The 18,472-nt window shown below is 39.5% G+C and overlaps 2 protein-coding genes across 2 annotated transcripts in view; one reads left to right on the forward strand and one right to left on the reverse strand.

Moving 5' to 3' along the window:
• Positions 1–3,607, reverse strand: part of sid4 (secreted immunoglobulin domain 4) — a 12,902-nt gene extending 9,295 nt beyond the window's left edge. Inside the window, exons 1-4 of the mRNA XM_016555535.1 lie at positions 3,482–3,607; positions 1,585–1,751; positions 207–437; positions 3–116 (exon numbers count right to left, since the gene is read on the reverse strand). Coding sequence (XP_016411021.1) covers positions 3–116; positions 207–437; positions 1,585–1,751; positions 3,482–3,530 — 561 coding nt within the window. The 5' untranslated portion in view covers positions 3,531–3,607. The remainder of the gene's footprint in view (positions 1–2; positions 117–206; positions 438–1,584; positions 1,752–3,481) is intronic.
• Positions 3,608–10,676: 7,069 nt separating this feature from the next.
• Positions 10,677–16,789, forward strand: LOC107742530 (E3 ubiquitin-protein ligase TRIM11-like). The gene is made up of 4 exons (XM_016555536.1): positions 10,677–11,171; positions 11,265–11,438; positions 16,017–16,063; positions 16,225–16,789. Exons 1-4 carry the CDS (start codon positions 10,678–10,680, stop codon positions 16,752–16,754), a joined length of 1,245 nt encoding a protein of 414 aa, XP_016411022.1. The 5' UTR covers position 10,677; the 3' UTR covers positions 16,755–16,789.
• Positions 16,790–18,472: the final 1,683 nt, after the last annotated feature.

The following is an 18,472-nucleotide window of genomic DNA, read 5'->3' on the forward strand; positions in this document are numbered from 1 at the left end:
GCCCCAGCAGAGGCTCCGCCCTCCAGCCTGAGCTCCACCCGCCCCTCAGCAAGCCCCTCCCTGCTCTGAGCGCGGCACACAAATATCCCAGCATCCTCTGCTGACAGCACGGTCACCTTTGGTGGGCGGGTGGGAGAAACAGACCATGTTGAGAAGTGCAGATCGGGCAGAAACCCGTAACGCTGAATCAGTGAATCCTAAAACACCTGTAGTGATGCTGTGGTGTCTGTTGTCGTGGAAACAAGCTCCGCCTCACCGCCCTGTTTGGTCCAGCTGATGGAGGGGCGGGGCTTCCCGGTGACACGGCACTCCAGAGTCACACTCTCACCCGCGCGAACCGACAGCGGCCCAGACGGCGTCACACGCACCTTCGGAGGCTCTGCATCAACAAACACACTCTGAAACCACATCAGGGTTGCCAGGTCTGCGTAACAAAACTAGCACAATGGCCACTTAGAAATAGCCCAAGCGTAGCCCAGTGACCATATCCCAGATATCAAAACTCCAAATATGCAATTCCCATACCTAAAGTACATATTTTACAGTCACTGTTGAAAGCCAGTGTATCGTAGTGATCATAAACACAGCTCTAGGGCTCCTTACCAGTATGCCTCCTTCACAAAACTTTACATCTACCACAGTTTTATCATTTCTTCTGCGGGAAAACCGAGGACTTGGCAACCCTCCATTTAGCTTTGAAGAATCCACAGTTTTAAATTGTTGTTTTGCGGTTTAGATTTTCTTCAGGTTAGTTTTATCTAGGTCTAATTTGCTCATATACAGTATTTACTATTTTTTTTATATATATCTTTTGGACATTATTTAGTTAAATTTTTATTTCATTTGAGTATTACTTTGAGTTCATCCCCTACATCTCGGCACCAGAAAATGTGATTTGCATGTTTACATATAAAAAAATATCATTTTCTCATCTAATTGGATAGTTATTTTGACAGAATACAACAAAAAACGTAAAATATATATTTTTAAAACTGTATGTTTAATTGTTTTCTCAGGTTTCCACATTCACGCTACATAATTTAATCTGGTAGACTTTCATTTTAGAGAATTACTTCACTCAAATACATTTAGAGGACAAACCATTTAGTTGTGTAGATCACATATAATATTCTTGATTAAATCGGTTTTCCCAGAAGTATTTTCTCTCTGTTTTCATTCATATTTTTGCACATATTTATAGTTTCTTCTTTTAGTTAATGATGCTCTTTTTTTGTCATTGCTAATGGTTTTGGAAGAAAAATCTATAATTTTGACCCATACAATGTATTGTTGGCTATTGCTACAAATATACCCCAGCGACTTAACACTGCTTCTGTGCTCCAGGGTCACATTTGTTCTTGGAAGAGTTTGATGAAAAGTGTTTGAGTTTATATTAAGATCTCTGACTTTTGATTGCAATCTTAGGCTGATGATACAAAAAGTGTATCATCAGCCTTCAGTATCTTAACAACTCTGAGCACTGATGTTTCTTCTGAAATCATTTGATCTGTCTTTAATTTCTGCTGTATTAATGAGTGTTTGTTGTGTCTGAAGGTGCTTCGGTGGGATCTGTTTTTCTCAGACGGTTGGTGATATGAAGGCACCTCCCAGCGGCTGGTTGTTGGTCCTCTTCCACTCCAGCTGGAGGGGCTGTGAGCCGCTGGTCACGCGGCAGGTGAAGCTGACCGTCTCGCCGAGTTTAACAGCAGCTGTACGCGGCCGGACGGACACAACGGGACTCTGACCCCATACTGCCATGAGCAAACAACACCGACGCTTGAGTCAATCACACACTACTTCACACACCTCCGCCTACCACTGCATGCTTGACTGTAAGTTACATGACATGTTTGAGAAGATCTAAGGAAACAGAAATGCTGAATTCTTGTGAAAGTCTGTGTCAGATGAACCCTGTGCTCCCGTCGCTCTCACTGACCTTCAGTCCTGCTCTGCTAAACAAACACAACCAAAAATCAAACTCCTCACAGCATGCTTTTAGGATGACAAACACTTCGAAAGGTTACTTTGGAAACCTAATAGGTTACAGATTACGAGTTACCCTATTTAAGTAGTGCAACTATTTCAATTACTTTATTAAAGTAATGTAACTGATTACATTTGATTACTTTTCTAAATTTCTAATGAATATTTTTAACTTTTAAAGCAGGCCGGGTTAAGCTTACAGTAGTACTCAACACTGATTACTGGCAGACTTTCACAATCCTTAACCAATTGAATTAAGATTATAATAATTTAATTTTAAAGCACAGCCACCATGAAATCAGACTTTAGCACCTCTTTTTACTTTGAGATCCTTCTGAGACTAAATACAGATTTAAAATCATAACAAGAAATAGTTTAGCTATGATACTGTTTTTAAAAAATAATCTAATCTAATACTGGCATCTAACAATGCTTTGGAAAAAACAGTTAATCTTAAAAAAATAAAACATACCTGCCTTTAAATGGCAGAAGGTATCGTGCACAACAAAAACAGGCAAAGCAACAAATTCATATTCAACATATCCTACATTTTACAGAAAATATTCACATGCAATCTTTAAAATTTCATAAGCTACCATAATTCAATTGCACATTTTTTTCTCAACAACTGTAACAGATAACAGTTACATTTATTTTGTAATTAGATTACATAACAGCGTTACATGTAACTAGTTACTTCCCAACACTGTTCATGCGCAAACTAAACCAGTGAATGTGATTTGGTCACATTTAATAAATTGATTTAAAACTGACTTTAAAGAGCGTATCAGATCATCAGAAAGCAAAGATATGACCACGTTAAAAGCCAGATATACTCATCCACTGATCTTACAATAATGGACATGTGTGATTAACACTATGGCTCCAACAATAAGAAATAAACCTCAATGCAACAACACAGATGAAGGAATATAACTGAGAACACAAGAATATCATCCTTGATGGAAACCACTACAAATAAGGAAACTATCACTGGAAAATTAGTTTTCATTGACATAAATACAGGATTGAATGTTTAACGGAAATGTGAAGGTAAATGCAAAGACAAGCTTTGCTGTGTTTGCAGTCAGTGTGTGATTTAATCAGTGATTTAATCTTCAGCCTGACTTTAGACTGTATTCTGTCAGGAACAAAAACAGCCAATTAAATAAAGCAGCCGTTTTACATGCAACACAACCAATCACTGAGCATGTTTTCTGATAAAGTGCTATTAAAATGTGTGACTCTGCGATACTTTAACTAAACTAAACTACTACTGAAACCAATAAAATCAATTTTTAAAAGATGCAAACAAAAATGATCTACGAGTAATTATGGCTACCCTGAGTTGAACTGAAAATATGGCACACAATAAAATAACGTTTTGAAAACTAAAATTTGGGCATCTGAATAATTATTAGTAAAAATATATAACATTATACTATTAAGACCTGAATGATTAATATTAGAAATTGAAGGCAGAGAGAGATAGTTTCACCTGTGTGCAGGACAGCAGAGAGAACCAGCGCTGCGGTTTGGACGTTCATGATGGACTGGAGATCTTTCTCTGTCTGGATCACTGTTTAACACTCCTCCTCTCTCTCTTTATCACACACACACACACACACACTCACACCCTCACTCACCCACACAAACTCACACACTCACACTCACACACACACTCACACACAAACACTAACACACACACAAACTCACACACACACACACACACACACAAACTCACACACTCTCACACACACACACACACACTCACACACTCTCACACACACACACTCAGTGAACTCAGTGTCAGCATCAATAACTCAGTCTTGTGTTTCTGTGGGTCACGTGTGGCTTTGTGGGAACCAATTATATGCACAAAATAAAAATCCGACATACATGGAATACCTCCTGCTGCAAAAACATCTCATTTCACATCTAAACATGTCAAACATGTACAGTTAATTATCACTATTTAACAACCACAGAAGTTTATTCTGAAATGCTAAATGTCTTCTGGTAGGCGTAAAGTTTGGGTTCGTCTACAGTAATTATAATTCTCTTTATAAAAAAACAATGCAAGTCTATGGAATGTCTTCATTTAGATAAAATCTTCATTGTCTAAATAAACGTTTAGTGTGTAGGTTTGAGGTCTCACTCTGGCAGAGAAAAAGAAACTAATTAACCCATGACAGACATTACAACAAAACACACATGCACAGAAAAACCAGATCCGTGATGCTCTTATACTTCATTGAAGTGTGCGTGGATATAGAAAACCACTACAAATGAAGTAAATCAGCAACAATTGTTGATTGGTGATCTTGAACATTATTTTAAATCAGTATTTTTAACACACAGGTCTGTGTCTGGGTTAAAAGAACACAGATGTGACACCTACTGCTTTTACTAAAAACACTGTAAAGGGAAGACTATGAGATCAGCCATGAGTCCGGTTGTTTCTGTATTATGTATGTATTATTGTGTATTATTACTCATCTAAACCAAAATTGCCTAACAATGATAGCTGTACTGTGTGCACATGTTTATTAATGATTTGGAAGTGGAAACTCATGTTTATCATGCAAAAATATTTTTACTACGATCCCCCATATTTGGGGTTGTGCTTCTGAAGAACTTAACTCTGCTTTACCAGATGACTCTACATTACCCTTTACATATTTGGGATTTAAATGTTGCTTTCTGTAGCATTCAATAATGTAATATTTGATTGCTAACCAAGTGCAATATGTAGGCCTATGTCTTCACCTAAACATATTCTGAATAGCTTGTGTTTTGCTCTAAACTACATTGCTAATCAGGGTTCAAAATAAATGAGGAAAATATAAATGAAAGATGCATTCTTCTTTTTCAAAACACGTTTTTATTGGACTCTGTTCTGCTTTTTTCCAGGGTGTTTCATGAACCTCCTCCTTGAACTCAGAGTAAAGCAGGTAGAACAGGTTGAGCAGCTAAAACTGAAAGCAAAACACCAGTTTAACATCGTCAAAGACAGAGCATGAACAATCAGCAGTAACCAGCGGGATATTTTTCATGGTAAGTACATGTTTAAAGCTAAATGACATGATACCACTTATGCAGTTTAAAACCACTATAAATGTTTCTGAAGGCATTTGTGTAGAATTCACCTGATTAATTCAACAGTGCAACCTGTTCTAATATCATACACAAGCTAATGTTTTTTTTAAGGCTACTTCGATTTTGGTTTACTTTGAAGTTGATTTAATAATCTTTAATAATTAATATATATTATATATATATATTAATATATACTCTCTTAAATATAAACTCTTAACTCGCTCTGAGAGTTTAGGCCAAATGTAAATATAACGACAAAAAATGTAACAGCAAAATAAGCTTATAACCTACAGAAATATGAAGCTTATTATACTGAATTCATTTTAAATGCGTGTGTAAAACATGTTAAATTTATGTTTTTCTTTGTTTATGGAGGACCTGTTGAGTGGGTGCGGTGTTTGTGTTTCTGTTTGCAGTTTTGATGTCGCCTGCTAGTAAACTGGTTATTCCAGATATGTTTTTTTAGATAAACTCACATTACCTGACCTAAAGAGTTTAAAGAAGTTGACATTCAGATTGACTGATAATTTATTTAATTAGTTATTTACGTACTAAATAAATAACTCACTTACTTATTTATAGCTTGTAACTGGTTTTAAAGTTCAAATATATTTTAACTACACTAATAGAACAGCTGTTTGTGTGCTATAGGGGCCTCTAGTATGTATGCATGAAGTGAATGTGCCTCCTTTACAAAGTAAAGATTTCTAAACAAAAAGAAGTGTGACAGTACTTCTAAAATGGATCTCAGTGAGAAGACAGAGGAGGGATATTCTCACTCCAGGAGACTTCCAGATCCCCCCTTACGAAAACTAACCATGGTTTTACTACAAATAAAACCAAAAAGCCATGGTTACTATAGTTAAACCATGGTAACCACAAATTAACCATGGTTTTGCAACACTAACCATAGTTTAACCATGGTATTTGTAGTAAAACTGTGGTTATACAAATGGTAGTCAATACGCCAAAAAAAAACAGGGTTACTACAATTTTACTAAAATAAAACCATGGTTAATTTTCGTAAGGGCCAGCTGTGTGTCTGTGAAGAGTTACCAGTCCATGGCCCAATCCCAATTGTAAATATAATGTAGCTATTCCGTTTTTAAACTGCTATTAATAAAAGTTGTGGGACAGCGTTGACAATTTTCTTTGCTTCTGGATGTGTGAGCTGTGCGATCTCCGATGTGTGTGTCAGTATGCAGAGCATTAATATAGAGCGGTAAGGCTCTAATGCACACCAGTATAGGTGTGTTTATTGTAGGAGCTTGACGACATATGATGACGTGTGACGGTATAGTAGTGGTGTCCCATTTCTTAGGGGAATATTTTCACCCCTACCCCTTCACACTCTGTTTCAAGGGACAAGGTGAAGGGGTATAAAATAGAATTGGGAATGGGCCTAGGTTAATTTAGTTATTTAACTGTCAACACTTATTTAATGTCTGAATATGCACCACAGAATGTACACAGAAAGACTACATGTTCTAATATAAATGCGCATATATTTTCTGCATAAATACTTTCTAAGAGCCGAGAAAGTAATGACAAAGTAAATTTACAGCCAACAGGAAAGTATACAAGATCATACTGTCAGAAATATGGACTGTCTGTGTTGTGTTTTTCTCCCCATGTGCCTTCCATGACCTAGTTTTCCCTCGTGTGTGACATCCCCATATTTGGTTTCCTTCCTGTCCCTATTGTGTTTCATTGAGTCCAGGTGTGTCTCGTCATCCCCTCGTTTAGTCGTGTACTTAAGCCCAGTGTTTGCTGTGTCTAGCGTGCTGTGTTAAACGTCTAATCCTGATGCTACGTGTGTGTGTCTCCTGGCTACATTGTGTTTCCCTCCAGTTTGGATCATTAAAGACTGTTTTCCTTCAACTCCTTCGTCTCCGCACTCCTTCGTTCCTCCACAGTAGCAGTTGTGACAGAACACAGCACCGACTAAATAGTTTATTTGCGTTGTTCCCCTCCATTTATTTTTTGCATTTTTTCAGTGTTTGTTTTCTGTTTTCCCCGTGTGCCCCAAGGATTCCCTCGCTGTACAGTTTACCTCTCTCGTCCGCAAGGACCTTTCCCTCTTGGAGTATGCTGTGGAGTTCAGCCAGCTCGCAGTTTTAACGGCGTTCGACGACGCTGCGCTGAACTCCCTTTTCTGGATCGGGGCCAACTACTACCACCCCGTCGACCTCCCAGACACCACTGGACTGTGCTGGAGGGAGGCTATCATCCGGTCTCTGGAGAGCGTCTACCCCTGATCCAGAACACAGCCAGACCCAGTGCCCAGCCCACCATCTCCCTGCTGCGTGGAGCGCAAGCCCGAGCCCACCACTGACAGAGAGCCAGAGCCCGTCGCGACCGACGAGCCATCGCTGAAGAGTGCGACAGAACTGAGGATCGCCACGGAGCCAGAGCCTCACGGATCGTCAGACCAGGTGCGAGAGCCGGCTACAACGCCCGCTGCGAGGGAGAAAGCCGTGGACAGAGTGTGCGCGGAGAGGAGCTCCCCCCCTGCACCGTGGCTGAGGGTGAGCTGAGAAGGGATTTGGGTGAATGGAAAGTGGAGGAAGACTTTATTGACTTGTTTACCGACCTGCCCCCTCTCCTCCCTCCTCCGTCGGTGACCTCTGTCCCTTCCGTTCCTGAGATTAGCCCAGAGTGGGCTCCTGTTCCTGAGTTTAGCCCAGAGAGGGCTCCCGTTCCCACGTCCAGCCCAGAGAGGACCCCTGTTCCCAAGTTAAGCCCGGAGAGCCCGGAGGCTCACAAATGCCTGCCCACCCACCCACTCCTGCTTCCTCCACCGCTGTTGTCTGGCAGCCCCTCTGCTCGCCCTCAGCCCACTATCTGTAGAGTGCGAGCCCCACAGGTCTGCCAGTCTCCATCGTCACTGTGGCTGGAGAATCCCTGGCCTCCGCCTCCAGCCTCTAAGCCCCGGACTCCATCTCAGCCATTCGACCCAGCTGCTCCACCTTGGCTCCTAGCTCCCTCCTCTCCGCCATGGCCCATCAGTCCACTGGCTCCACCGGGCTCCCTCGTCCCTCCAGCTCTGCCTTGGTCTGTCACCGACCATCCATCACCTCGGGACTCACCTTCTCTGGCTGCACCTCATCCCTCCGTCCCTCCGGCTCTGTCAGGCTCCTCCATCCCTTCGGCTCCTCCTTAGTTGCTCCGGCTCCACTGCGGCCTTCTGGATCCCCGCCTCCGCCTTGGTCGCTGGAGCCATCTGCTCCGCCTTGGCCCTCCGGATCCTCCCCGTCGCCCTGGCTCATCGGCTCTCCGTCTCCGCCTCGGGCTCCTCCACCACCTGCTCTGCCGCAGTCGGTTGGCCCCCTGGAGTCATCAGCCCTTCCTCCTCCATTGCTTCTCCCTCATTCGGCTCCACCGTGGGTCGCCATTATGGCTGTGGCCTGGGTCCCACCTGGTGCCGCATGCTACAAGTCCCTCCTATCGTCTCCCTGGCTCCTCCCTCCGTCTGATCCACCCTGACTCCTCCGGTTTCCTCCATGGCTCCTCCCTCCGTCGTCAACTCCCTGGACTCTGTCTGCCGGCCCCCTCCCGGGTGTCCACCCACCTCCTGAGCCTCCTCCCAAGTTCCCAACCATTCCTCCTTCTGTTGTTTCTTCGGCGCGAGGACGCGCCTTCCGGGAGGGGGCGATAGGTCAGAAATATGGACTGTCTGTGTTGTGTTTTTCTCCCAATGTGCCTTCCATGACCTAGTTTTTCCTCGTGTGTGACATGCCCATATTTGGTTTCCTTCCTGTTCCTGTTGTGTTTCATTGAGTCCAGGTGTGTCTCATCATCCCCTCGTTTAGTTGTGTACTTAAGCCCAGTGTTTCCTGTGTCTAGCATGCTGTGTTAAACGTCTAATCCCGATGTTACATGTGTGTGTCTCCTGGCTACCCTGTCTTTCCCTCCAGTTTGGATCATTAAAGACTGTTTTCCTTCAACTCCTTCGTCTCTGCGCTCCTTCGTTCCTCCACAGTAGCAGTTGTGAGACATACTGAATGGATTGTAAATTGCTGAGTAAAATGTGTTGGGCTGAAATCAGTGGCACAGGCCCACAACTGAGGCCAATGATATGGTCTTTATTTGTTTGTGGAGGACTAGTTGAGGTGAAGAGTGTGTGGCTTTTTATGTGTTTCTATTTTGTTTTGTAAACCAGTTTTTCTAGTCATTATGATCTTACATGATCTGACCTGAAGGAGATTACATTCAGAACATGCTTTCATTTCAGACTGTAATTGTTTGAAATAAAAGTTCAAATTAAAATTAAAAGTAAAGCTCAAAAATACCTTTAAATCTAAATTATTAGTACAGCTAATTGTTATATAATGCTTTAGTGGTCTTTCTGTATGCAGTGTCTAGTATCTTTGTATGGATGAAGGGTGTGAATTTTCCTAATTTTTAAAGTATATGTATTGCAGGCCTGTTAACTACACCGAGAGTGAAACTGCTTCTAAAATGAGTCTCAGTGAGAAGACAGAGGAGGAATGTTCTCAGTCCTGGAGATCTCCAGAACCCAGCTGTGCTGGGTCTTTAGTTGTGGATCATAATTTCAGTGATGAAACAGTGACCACTGATCATATGTGAGTATAAACACACTGGATCAAGTTAGGTGCTTAACTGTTAACATATTAGTTCATGCGTGAAAATTCATTAACCTACAATTTTTTAAACAAATTTACATGTACTATTTCTGCATAGATTTATGGAGGAGACAAATTATATCTAGTAAAACCAATATATGCCATTATGCACTCTGACAATTAATCATTAGAGAGAAATAATCATTTTGAGAAATAATTTGAGCCAATAAAAGAGATGCCTCTGAACTGTTTTATGCACATGCATATGTGAAGTTCAACAGAGACTTGCTTTCCTGTATGTACAAGCCTTTAATACATATTAGAAATGCTTGCATACCTTAAAGGGGTGGTTGACTGTTTTTTTATCTTGGCTTGATTGCGTTTATGGGGTGCAGTCTAACATGTATTAATGCTTAGTTAAAAAAAAACAAAAAACATTATTTTTCATATAATTTACCTTTATTCTACACCGTTCTGTCCCTTCTCATTTGAACACTCTGATGATTTCCTGGCTTTATGAAGCTCCTCACTCAGAAATAGGCAATGGGCTCAGATTGGTTAGCTGGCCCAGTGTGTTGTGATTTGCTAATTAGAGAAGCAAAACAGCACAACACCTTCCATTCAAATAAGGTAAAATAATTAACAGCTTTTCATCTCCATTGGTTTTCCTGTACAGTATGCTCCTGTCCAGTTCTGGTTTGATTCATTCTGTCTTCATTTAGCAAGTGAATAAGCTAAAAAGTAGTGGACACTTGTCACTGTATTCACTTAATCACTGTATTCTTGCGTCAGCAGTGTGGGAACAAATGATCAGACTGCAGACAACCTGAAGGATTCTCCTCAAACAATGAATGATGTTCTGAAGAGAGTAAAAGACCAACACAAAACCAGCATGAAGTACAAAAGTGAGAGATTATTTGAGGGAATCAAACTCCAGGAGAATGAAACCCTCCTGAACAGGGAGTTTCTCGCTGCTTTCTATGTGTTTTACTGCTATTTAAGCAGCACCATGGACACTCTTAAGGTCTTTGATTCAATGCATAATTTGCTTAGAGGTGCAGTAGATAAAGCCCTTGAAAGTGAGAATGGACACCTGGATCTGTTCCTGCGGTTCCTGCTGGGCGTCTCACTGGAGTCCAATCAGAGACTCTTACAGGATCTACTGACACACACAGAGAACAGCTCAGAGAGCATCAGGAGAACCACACAGTACATTAAAGAGAAGATCAGAGATGGACATGGACTCTCCACTGAAAGATCCATCAATCTGTTCCTCTGTCTGCTGGAAGTGAAAGATCAGACTCTGTCCAGAGAGATTCAGGAGTTTGTGAAATCAGACAAACACTCAGAGAAGAAACTCTCTCCTGCTCACTGCTCAACAATTGCCTACATGCTTCAGACGTCAGAGGAGCCGCTGGATGAGCTGGACCCAAAGAAATACAACACATCAGATGAGGGCAGAAGAAGACTGATACCAGCTGTGCTCAACTGCACAAAAGCTCTGTAAGTGTTATTTTCAAACATTCATAATAAAAATTACAATGTATTGAAAAGGTTTAAATAACATCATCTTATGTTCTATATTTTGTCTAATAGTCTTGCTGGCTGTAATCTCACTGCTCAGGATTGTGAAGTTGTGTCATCAGCTCTACAATCCTCAAACTGTGTCCTGAGGGAGCTGGATCTGAGTAACAATGACCTGCAGGATTCAGGAGTGAAGCTGCTCTCTTATGGACTGAAGAGTCCAAACTGTCAGCTGGAGATACTGAGGTAATTAGTTATAATATTTTTCCATGTCTAATTTATTAGAGATTAAAGAAATATTAATGCCTTTTAGATTCAACTCAGTTTGTTTTTATTTGTATAGCACTTGTTTCAATACATATTGTTTTAAAGCAGCTTCAAAGAAAATGCATGTTTCAGTAATAGAGTGTGATAAGGCCCTAAACTCTGGTGAGGTGTTGAAGAGAAACCTTAAAAGAACCCAGCCTCGAGGGGCCCATCCTCCTCTGTCAACAAAATTTATAATATAAAGTCATATAACAATAATAATATACAGCTCTAAGAAAGTACAAATTACATGCTAACTCTGCACAAAATATCAAAATAAAATTGATATCGGGATATGGCTAACTGCGATTGCCTCAATGTGCAGGCTGTTATTGAATTAAAAAAATTAGGCTTTACCAGTTTTTGTTGAGAAACAAGCATGCTTCCTAAATATCTGCAGACATATTGTGGTATTTAGTTCAGTCTTTAGTACAGTCAAAAATTACAAACATCACCTTTAATATTTAATTTATCCTTTGAAGAGTATGCAATGTTATTTTACATTTGATTATTCAATTTCTGTACCTGAACACAACTACCTGAAAAACTTAATCCACTGTTTATTTAATTGTATCTGTTATATTTATTTGTGCTATTGCTTATAATTTGTTTATTCCTTCTAATTTTATTTTATTTTTATTTTATTTCTGTTGAGCTAGCTAAGCAAGTAGTTTTTGATGTGGTATTGAAATTGGGTCAAAACCACAAAAACAATAATTATTTTTATTTTATTGTATTCATTTACTTATTGTGGCAGGGTTAGTGAAATTTTTGGCAGCACAGCTATATTTCAATGCTTTAACGATTAGGCAGCTTGTGATCCTATTTATTAAAATATATGGTTAAAATTATGGGGTCTTGTTAGTCCATTCATTGTTGGTGTCATTGCAACATTCTTATATGAACCTGGGTCAAAACTGGAGCTGGTTAAGTCTCCGTTTACCTCAGGATGGGCATCCTGAGATAGAAGTGGAAAGCAAAATTAGCATAGCTGCTGTTCAAATTATTTTAGAGATAATCATGTACATTTGTTTTGATTTCATCAGTCATAACTGTAATACTAAGTTATGAGATGTGTTATGTGAAAGGTGGGCTAAAGAGATGTGTCTAGATTTAAACTGAGAGAGTGTGTCTGAACCACATACATGATCAGGAAATCTAATCCAACAGCTCATATGTTGTCTGCTCCACCTCAGTGTTGTTCCAGTAAAAGTAGGCTAGCGTTAACATCAAATTACTTCCCAAACATTTTCCAAATATGATAGTTAGGCTGATTAGTTTAATTTTTACGTATTTGTGACCTTTTCTATAGTCACAGTAGTCTATACACAGTAGTCTCTATAGCAGGGGTGGGCAAACTTTTTGACTTCGAGGGCCACATCAAGTTTTCCCCACCAAGTGAGGGGCCGCATAGTTGTGTATGACAAATGAAGCTTTTTTTTAAAGGGGTCATATGATGTTGCTAAAAAGAACATTATTTTGTGTATTTGGTGTAATGAAATGTGTTTATGCGGTTTAAGGTTAAAAAAACACATTATTTTCCACATACTGTACATTATTGTTTCTCCTCTATGCCCCGCCTTTCTTGACCACTACTGTATACTGTATGTATACTTGTACATACATGGCAGTTCTATTCTTCTACCATCTCTGCCTTATTTTCTATGAGCACTTTATGACACAGATAAGTTGCATTGGTGTACAAGTCGATTGATGTATGACACATTTTTATCATTTCATTCATAAATAATGTAAAATAAACGAAACGTTTACAAACATTAGAAACATGTATATATTCCTCTCACTCCACAAAAATTTAGCAGTGTTCAGAACAGAAAAAGGAACAAAAATATAAGTAAAATCACAAATTATAGTGGCATTCACTACAAACATTTATTAAAAACGCCCAACCTAAATATTTAAAGAGAAACTGAAACTAGCGGTGTGGTTGCTGGAAAATGCGCAAAACAAACTCACTTGCCTTTCTCATTTGTCACCAATCCTAATGTGCACGCTTTGCGCTTGACCTGATTGCTTTAAATAAGTCGCCTTGGAAATTGCAGCACGTTTCAGATGATTAATAAAACATGATTTATAATCCAGAAAATAACTATATCCATTTTCATAAAAATATGTGTGGAAAACATAATCTTTGCCAGATAAAATGAAAAATTACTTAATCTGACCATGTGTGTCTGTAGATTATCTGACTGTGTGTCTGTAGATTGTGTGTGTCTGTAGATTATCTGACTGTGTGTGTCTGTAGATGATCTGATTGTGTGTGTCTGTAGATGATCTGATTGTGTGTCTGTACATGATCTGTCTGTGTGTGTCTGTAGAAGATCTGACTGTGTGTGTCTGTAGATGATCTGTCTGTGTGTGTCTGTAGAGGATCTGACTGTGTGTGTCTGTAGATGATCTGTCTGTGTGTGTCTGTAGATGATCTGACTGTGTGTGTCTGTAGATGATCTGACTGTGTGTCTGTAGATGATCTGAATGTGTCTGTAGATGATCTGTTTGTGTCTGTAGATGATCTGTCTATGTGTGTCTGTAGATGATCTGTCTGTGTGTGTCTGTAGATGATCTGTTTGTGTCTGTAGATGATCTGTCTATGTGTGTCTGTAGATGATCTGTCTGTGTGTGTCTGTAGATGATCTGACTGTGTGTCTGTAGATGATCTGAACGTGTGTCTGTAGATGATCTGTCTGTGTGTCTGTAGATGATCTGTTTGTGTGTCTGTAGATGATCTGACTGTGTGTGTCTGTAGATGATCTGACTGTGTGTCTGTAGATGATCTGTCTGTGTGTGTCTGTAGATGATCTGTTTGTGTGTCTGTAGATTATCTAACTGTGTGTGTCTGTAGATTATCTAACTGTGTGTGTCTGTAGATGATCTGACTGTGTGTCTGTAGATGATATCTGACTGGAGGATTCAAACTATAAACTGCAGATACTCAAGTATGTACAGCTGTTATAATTCATTTATATGTGTGTATGTGTTGGGGATCACCTAAAATCTTTTAAAGGGGTCATATGATGCTACTAAAAAGAACATTATTTTGTGTATTTGGTGTAATGAAATGTGTTTATGTGGTTTAAAGTAAAAAAAAACACATTATTTTCTACATACTGTACATTATTGTTTCTCCTCTATGCCCCGCCTTTTTGAAACGCGTCGATTTTTACAAAGCTCATCGGTCTGAAAAAGCGAGGTGTGCTATATCTCTTTGGATTTGAGACTTTAGTCTTTGCAACTTTACAGATCTTCTTTATGCACCAAGAGCTTGTAACACTCCAAAGAGAAAGGAAAAATTGAAATCGCATCATATGACCCCTTTAAGAAATTTCTTTAAAAAAACTTTTTGTCTTCAAAAATGCTCAAATGATTTTTTGTTCTTATTGAATACAGCAGAATCCACTCATTTGTGGCATTCGCACAACTTTTTTTCCCATTTGCTTTGACTTTAACCTCTTTTTAAATGATACAGTGAGGTATTTACAGTGGTTAAAATGTTCACAGTTACAAAAGTATAGTTATATAAAGATATAAACAGTATGTCATATCTTGTCACATCCAAGTTTATGGATTTATTACCATAACAATGTAATGATGTAGAGCAGGGGTGGGCAACTCTGGCCCTCGAGATCCACTTTCCCATAGATTTCAGCTTCAACCCTAATCGAACACAGCAGATTCAGTTCATCAAAGTCTTCAGGATTACTAGAAAGCTATAGGCAGGTGGGTTTTATTCGAGTTTGAGCTAATCTCGCAGCAACCTTACAGCTGGAATAATATGTGAGTTCTAATAGAACAAATAATTAAAGCGCTTTTATAAAATAATAAGCCTCATATTTCATCCAAATATAGGCATTATTTACTTCTATTGTACGTGCCTTGCAGGTGACAAGTCAAAATGATTTTCTGGGGTAACATTACCATTATATATATTTGATCTTAACTTGTACTGAACACTGAATATTTCTTTAAAAAAATAATACTGATCGGAAGCGATAGCCTTGTGGGCAGCACTCCAGTATCAGGAGACCCGGCTTGAGGTCCTTTCCCAATCCTGGCCCTCTCTGTCCCACTTCATTTCCTGTCAGTTCTCTATACTTATCATAATAAATGGATGGAAACAGTAATAAAAAAAAAAATATATAAATATTGAACAACATTCAGTTCCTGTCACAGTGTGGTATAGGAGAAGGCAAGGTGAGGATCTAAATGCAGGTAGCATTTTATTTACAAAACAAAAGCTCAGGATCATGGAAAAATATATCATTAACTTGAACTAACACAATACATAATACATAATAAAATACAAACGGAAGACAGAAAACAATTAGTGCGATGCTGAAAAGGGGCGGAGCTACATAAGGTCCATGATGCTCAAATGCATACATTTAATAATTTTTCCTCAATCCATGGTACTGCTGTGGCTATTAACAACAGTGACTATTTCATTTGACATTAGTTATCATACCATTGAACTTTCTTGTTGTTTTTGTCTCTGTTTAGACTGGATCATGGAGGAGATACCAGGATCAAACCAGGACTGCGAAAGTGTAAGTCCTCACACACACACGCACGCACGCACACTCACTCACTCACTCACACACACACACACACACACACACTCACACACACACACTCACACTCACACACACACACACACCTCTGCATATTTAATGATGTCAGATGTTCTGATCTGCTTTTCTATGTTCAGATGCCTGTGATCTCACACTGGATCCAAACACAGCACACACTCAACTCATCTTGTCTGAAGACAACAAAGAAACAGCATGTGTGAAAGATCACCAGCCATATCTTGATAATCCAGAGAGATTTGAGCGCTTTGAGCAGGTTCTGTGTCAACCGAGTTTGACTGAACGCCATTACTGGGAGGTTAAATTGAGAGGATGGGGTCATGTAGCAGTGGCATATAAAGGAATCAACAGGAAAAAAGGGAGTGACTGTCGATTTGGACTCAACGACAAGTCCTGGAATCTTTATTGTTGTGATAAGATTTACTCTGTCTGGCACAATAATGATAGGACAAACATTCCTCTCCCTTCATCACCCACTGATAAAATAGGTGTCTATCTAGACTGGCCAAACGGCACTCTGTCCTTCTACATCGTCTCTGACACACACACACTCACACACTTACACACATTCAACACCACATTCACTGAACCCCTCTACGCTGGTATTGCAGTTTATTATGGTTATTCAATGTCTCTGTGTCAGATTTAACAACCTCATGTGAGGAACCACAGAGACACATATAGAAGCCCCCCCAAAACACCTGCTGTTTAGATTTAAATAACCAAATACTTAAGATTCTATAATTTGATCATTAATGCAGTGATTAATGTTTCTGGCATGTTATATGTCAAATGATGCAGTGTAGCTTTCATTTCTTAAACAACCAAGTCAGAAAACATATCCCCTGGTCATTTTCCAAGTTGATAATGCTATTGGATTCAACAAAAATCCAACCAAATATTAGCAATTGTGAGATTTACAGTGTGAATAGTAAAGATATATATATATAGAATATAAAGTTACATCCTAATATATAAAGTCACAATTATCAGAAATTTTAATTATCAGAAAGTCCCAGTCAGGAGATATAAACACACAGCTACTGGTCTGGTATTTTGCGTGAGTCAGCAGAGAGTTGAGTGAGAAAAGGTGTTGGTCTGTAGAAACACTCTGGACTCTTCATTTGGTGTGAATAAAAGCTACTGTAGATGTCATTGCTGTTTCAGAGGATCCACAGGCTCATGCTAGAGACTGTTGGTCAATGTGTTTCCCTTCTGTTCAATATATTAGGCAGACAAATATTATATTTGTAATTCTTTTTCTTTGTTCTGCATTTTGGATTGGTGATTTTGACAAAATAAAATGGGTCAGTTAACCAAAAATGTGTTTCTTATGCTAACATCTAAATTAAATCTCCAATTTTGTTTTAGTCAAAGTAAAAGACAAGATAGGAACAAATATGGCTCTACTTCATTCTTCATTAGGTTGCAATAGTGAAAGTAACTTTGGAAGGTCAGATCAGGTGACAGTGTCTCTTTAAAGGGGTCATATGATGCGATTTCAATTTTTCCTTTCTCTTTGGAGTGTTACAAGCTCTTGGTGCATAAAGAAGATCTGTAAAGTTGCAAAGACTAAAGTCTCAAATCCAAAGAGTTATTCTTTATAAAAGGTAAGAGTCAGCCACGCCTACCTAAAACGACTCTCTGCACAGTGTAGCACTGGATTACTGGATTCTGGAATCTTTGCACACAGTTAATCATATCCATTGTCTGTCATGTCTGTAAGTTCAGATTCAGTGCTGAGAGATCCAAATTAACATTGAGATGAAGTAGTGATGTAGTGTGTGATTAAAGCATGTGTTCACACAGACGTCACAATCACACACTGTCTGCTCTCCTCCATTTCATCTGTCTTTCTGATTTATCCGCTCATCTCTCAGCATGGAGGGTTGCCATTCAAATTCATTTGTTGATATCAAGAATTGATTTCTTACTATTTAAAATTCCAATGGCACATATCAGAAATACAGTTCTTACTATGTCTCTCAGTCTGTTTTCGTTCTTTATCTTCATTAGTTGTCTCTCATGTCCTGAATGGATGTTGTTGGTGTCTCTGCTGCTGGACAGGGGTCTCTGTGAGTGTGTGTCCAGGACAGTCTTCTCTCTGTGAGACACGGCTGGAGTCTGTCTCTGTTCTGTTTGAATCATCTGACTACTGTGAGCCGTGAGAGAAACAGCTGACACACATGAAGAGCACACTGCATGACTGCAAGGTTACGCACGCACGCTCACTCACTCACTCACTCACTCACTCACTCACTCATCACTCACTCACACACGCAAACACACACACACACACATGCAAACACACACACATACACATGCAAACACACACACACACACACATGCAAACACACACACGCACGC

This window comes from Sinocyclocheilus rhinocerous, unplaced genomic scaffold (assembly GCF_001515625.1).
Source record: "Sinocyclocheilus rhinocerous isolate Xijiao unplaced genomic scaffold, SAMN03320098_v1.1 scaffold1639, whole genome shotgun sequence".
Classification (NCBI taxonomy): domain Eukaryota; kingdom Metazoa; phylum Chordata; class Actinopteri; order Cypriniformes; family Cyprinidae; genus Sinocyclocheilus; species Sinocyclocheilus rhinocerous.

Coding starts and splice junctions, on each gene's coding strand:
- LOC107742530 (XM_016555536.1), top strand. CDS start 10,678: ATGGACACTCTTAAGGTCTTTGATTCAATGCATAATTTGCTTAGAGGT. Junction 11,172..11,264: donor CTCAACTGCACAAAAGCTCT/GTAAGTGTTATT, acceptor TTTGTCTAATAG/TCTTGCTGGCTGTAATCTCA. Junction 16,064..16,224: donor CAAACCAGGACTGCGAAAGT/GTAAGTCCTCAC, acceptor TTCTATGTTCAG/ATGCCTGTGATCTCACACTG.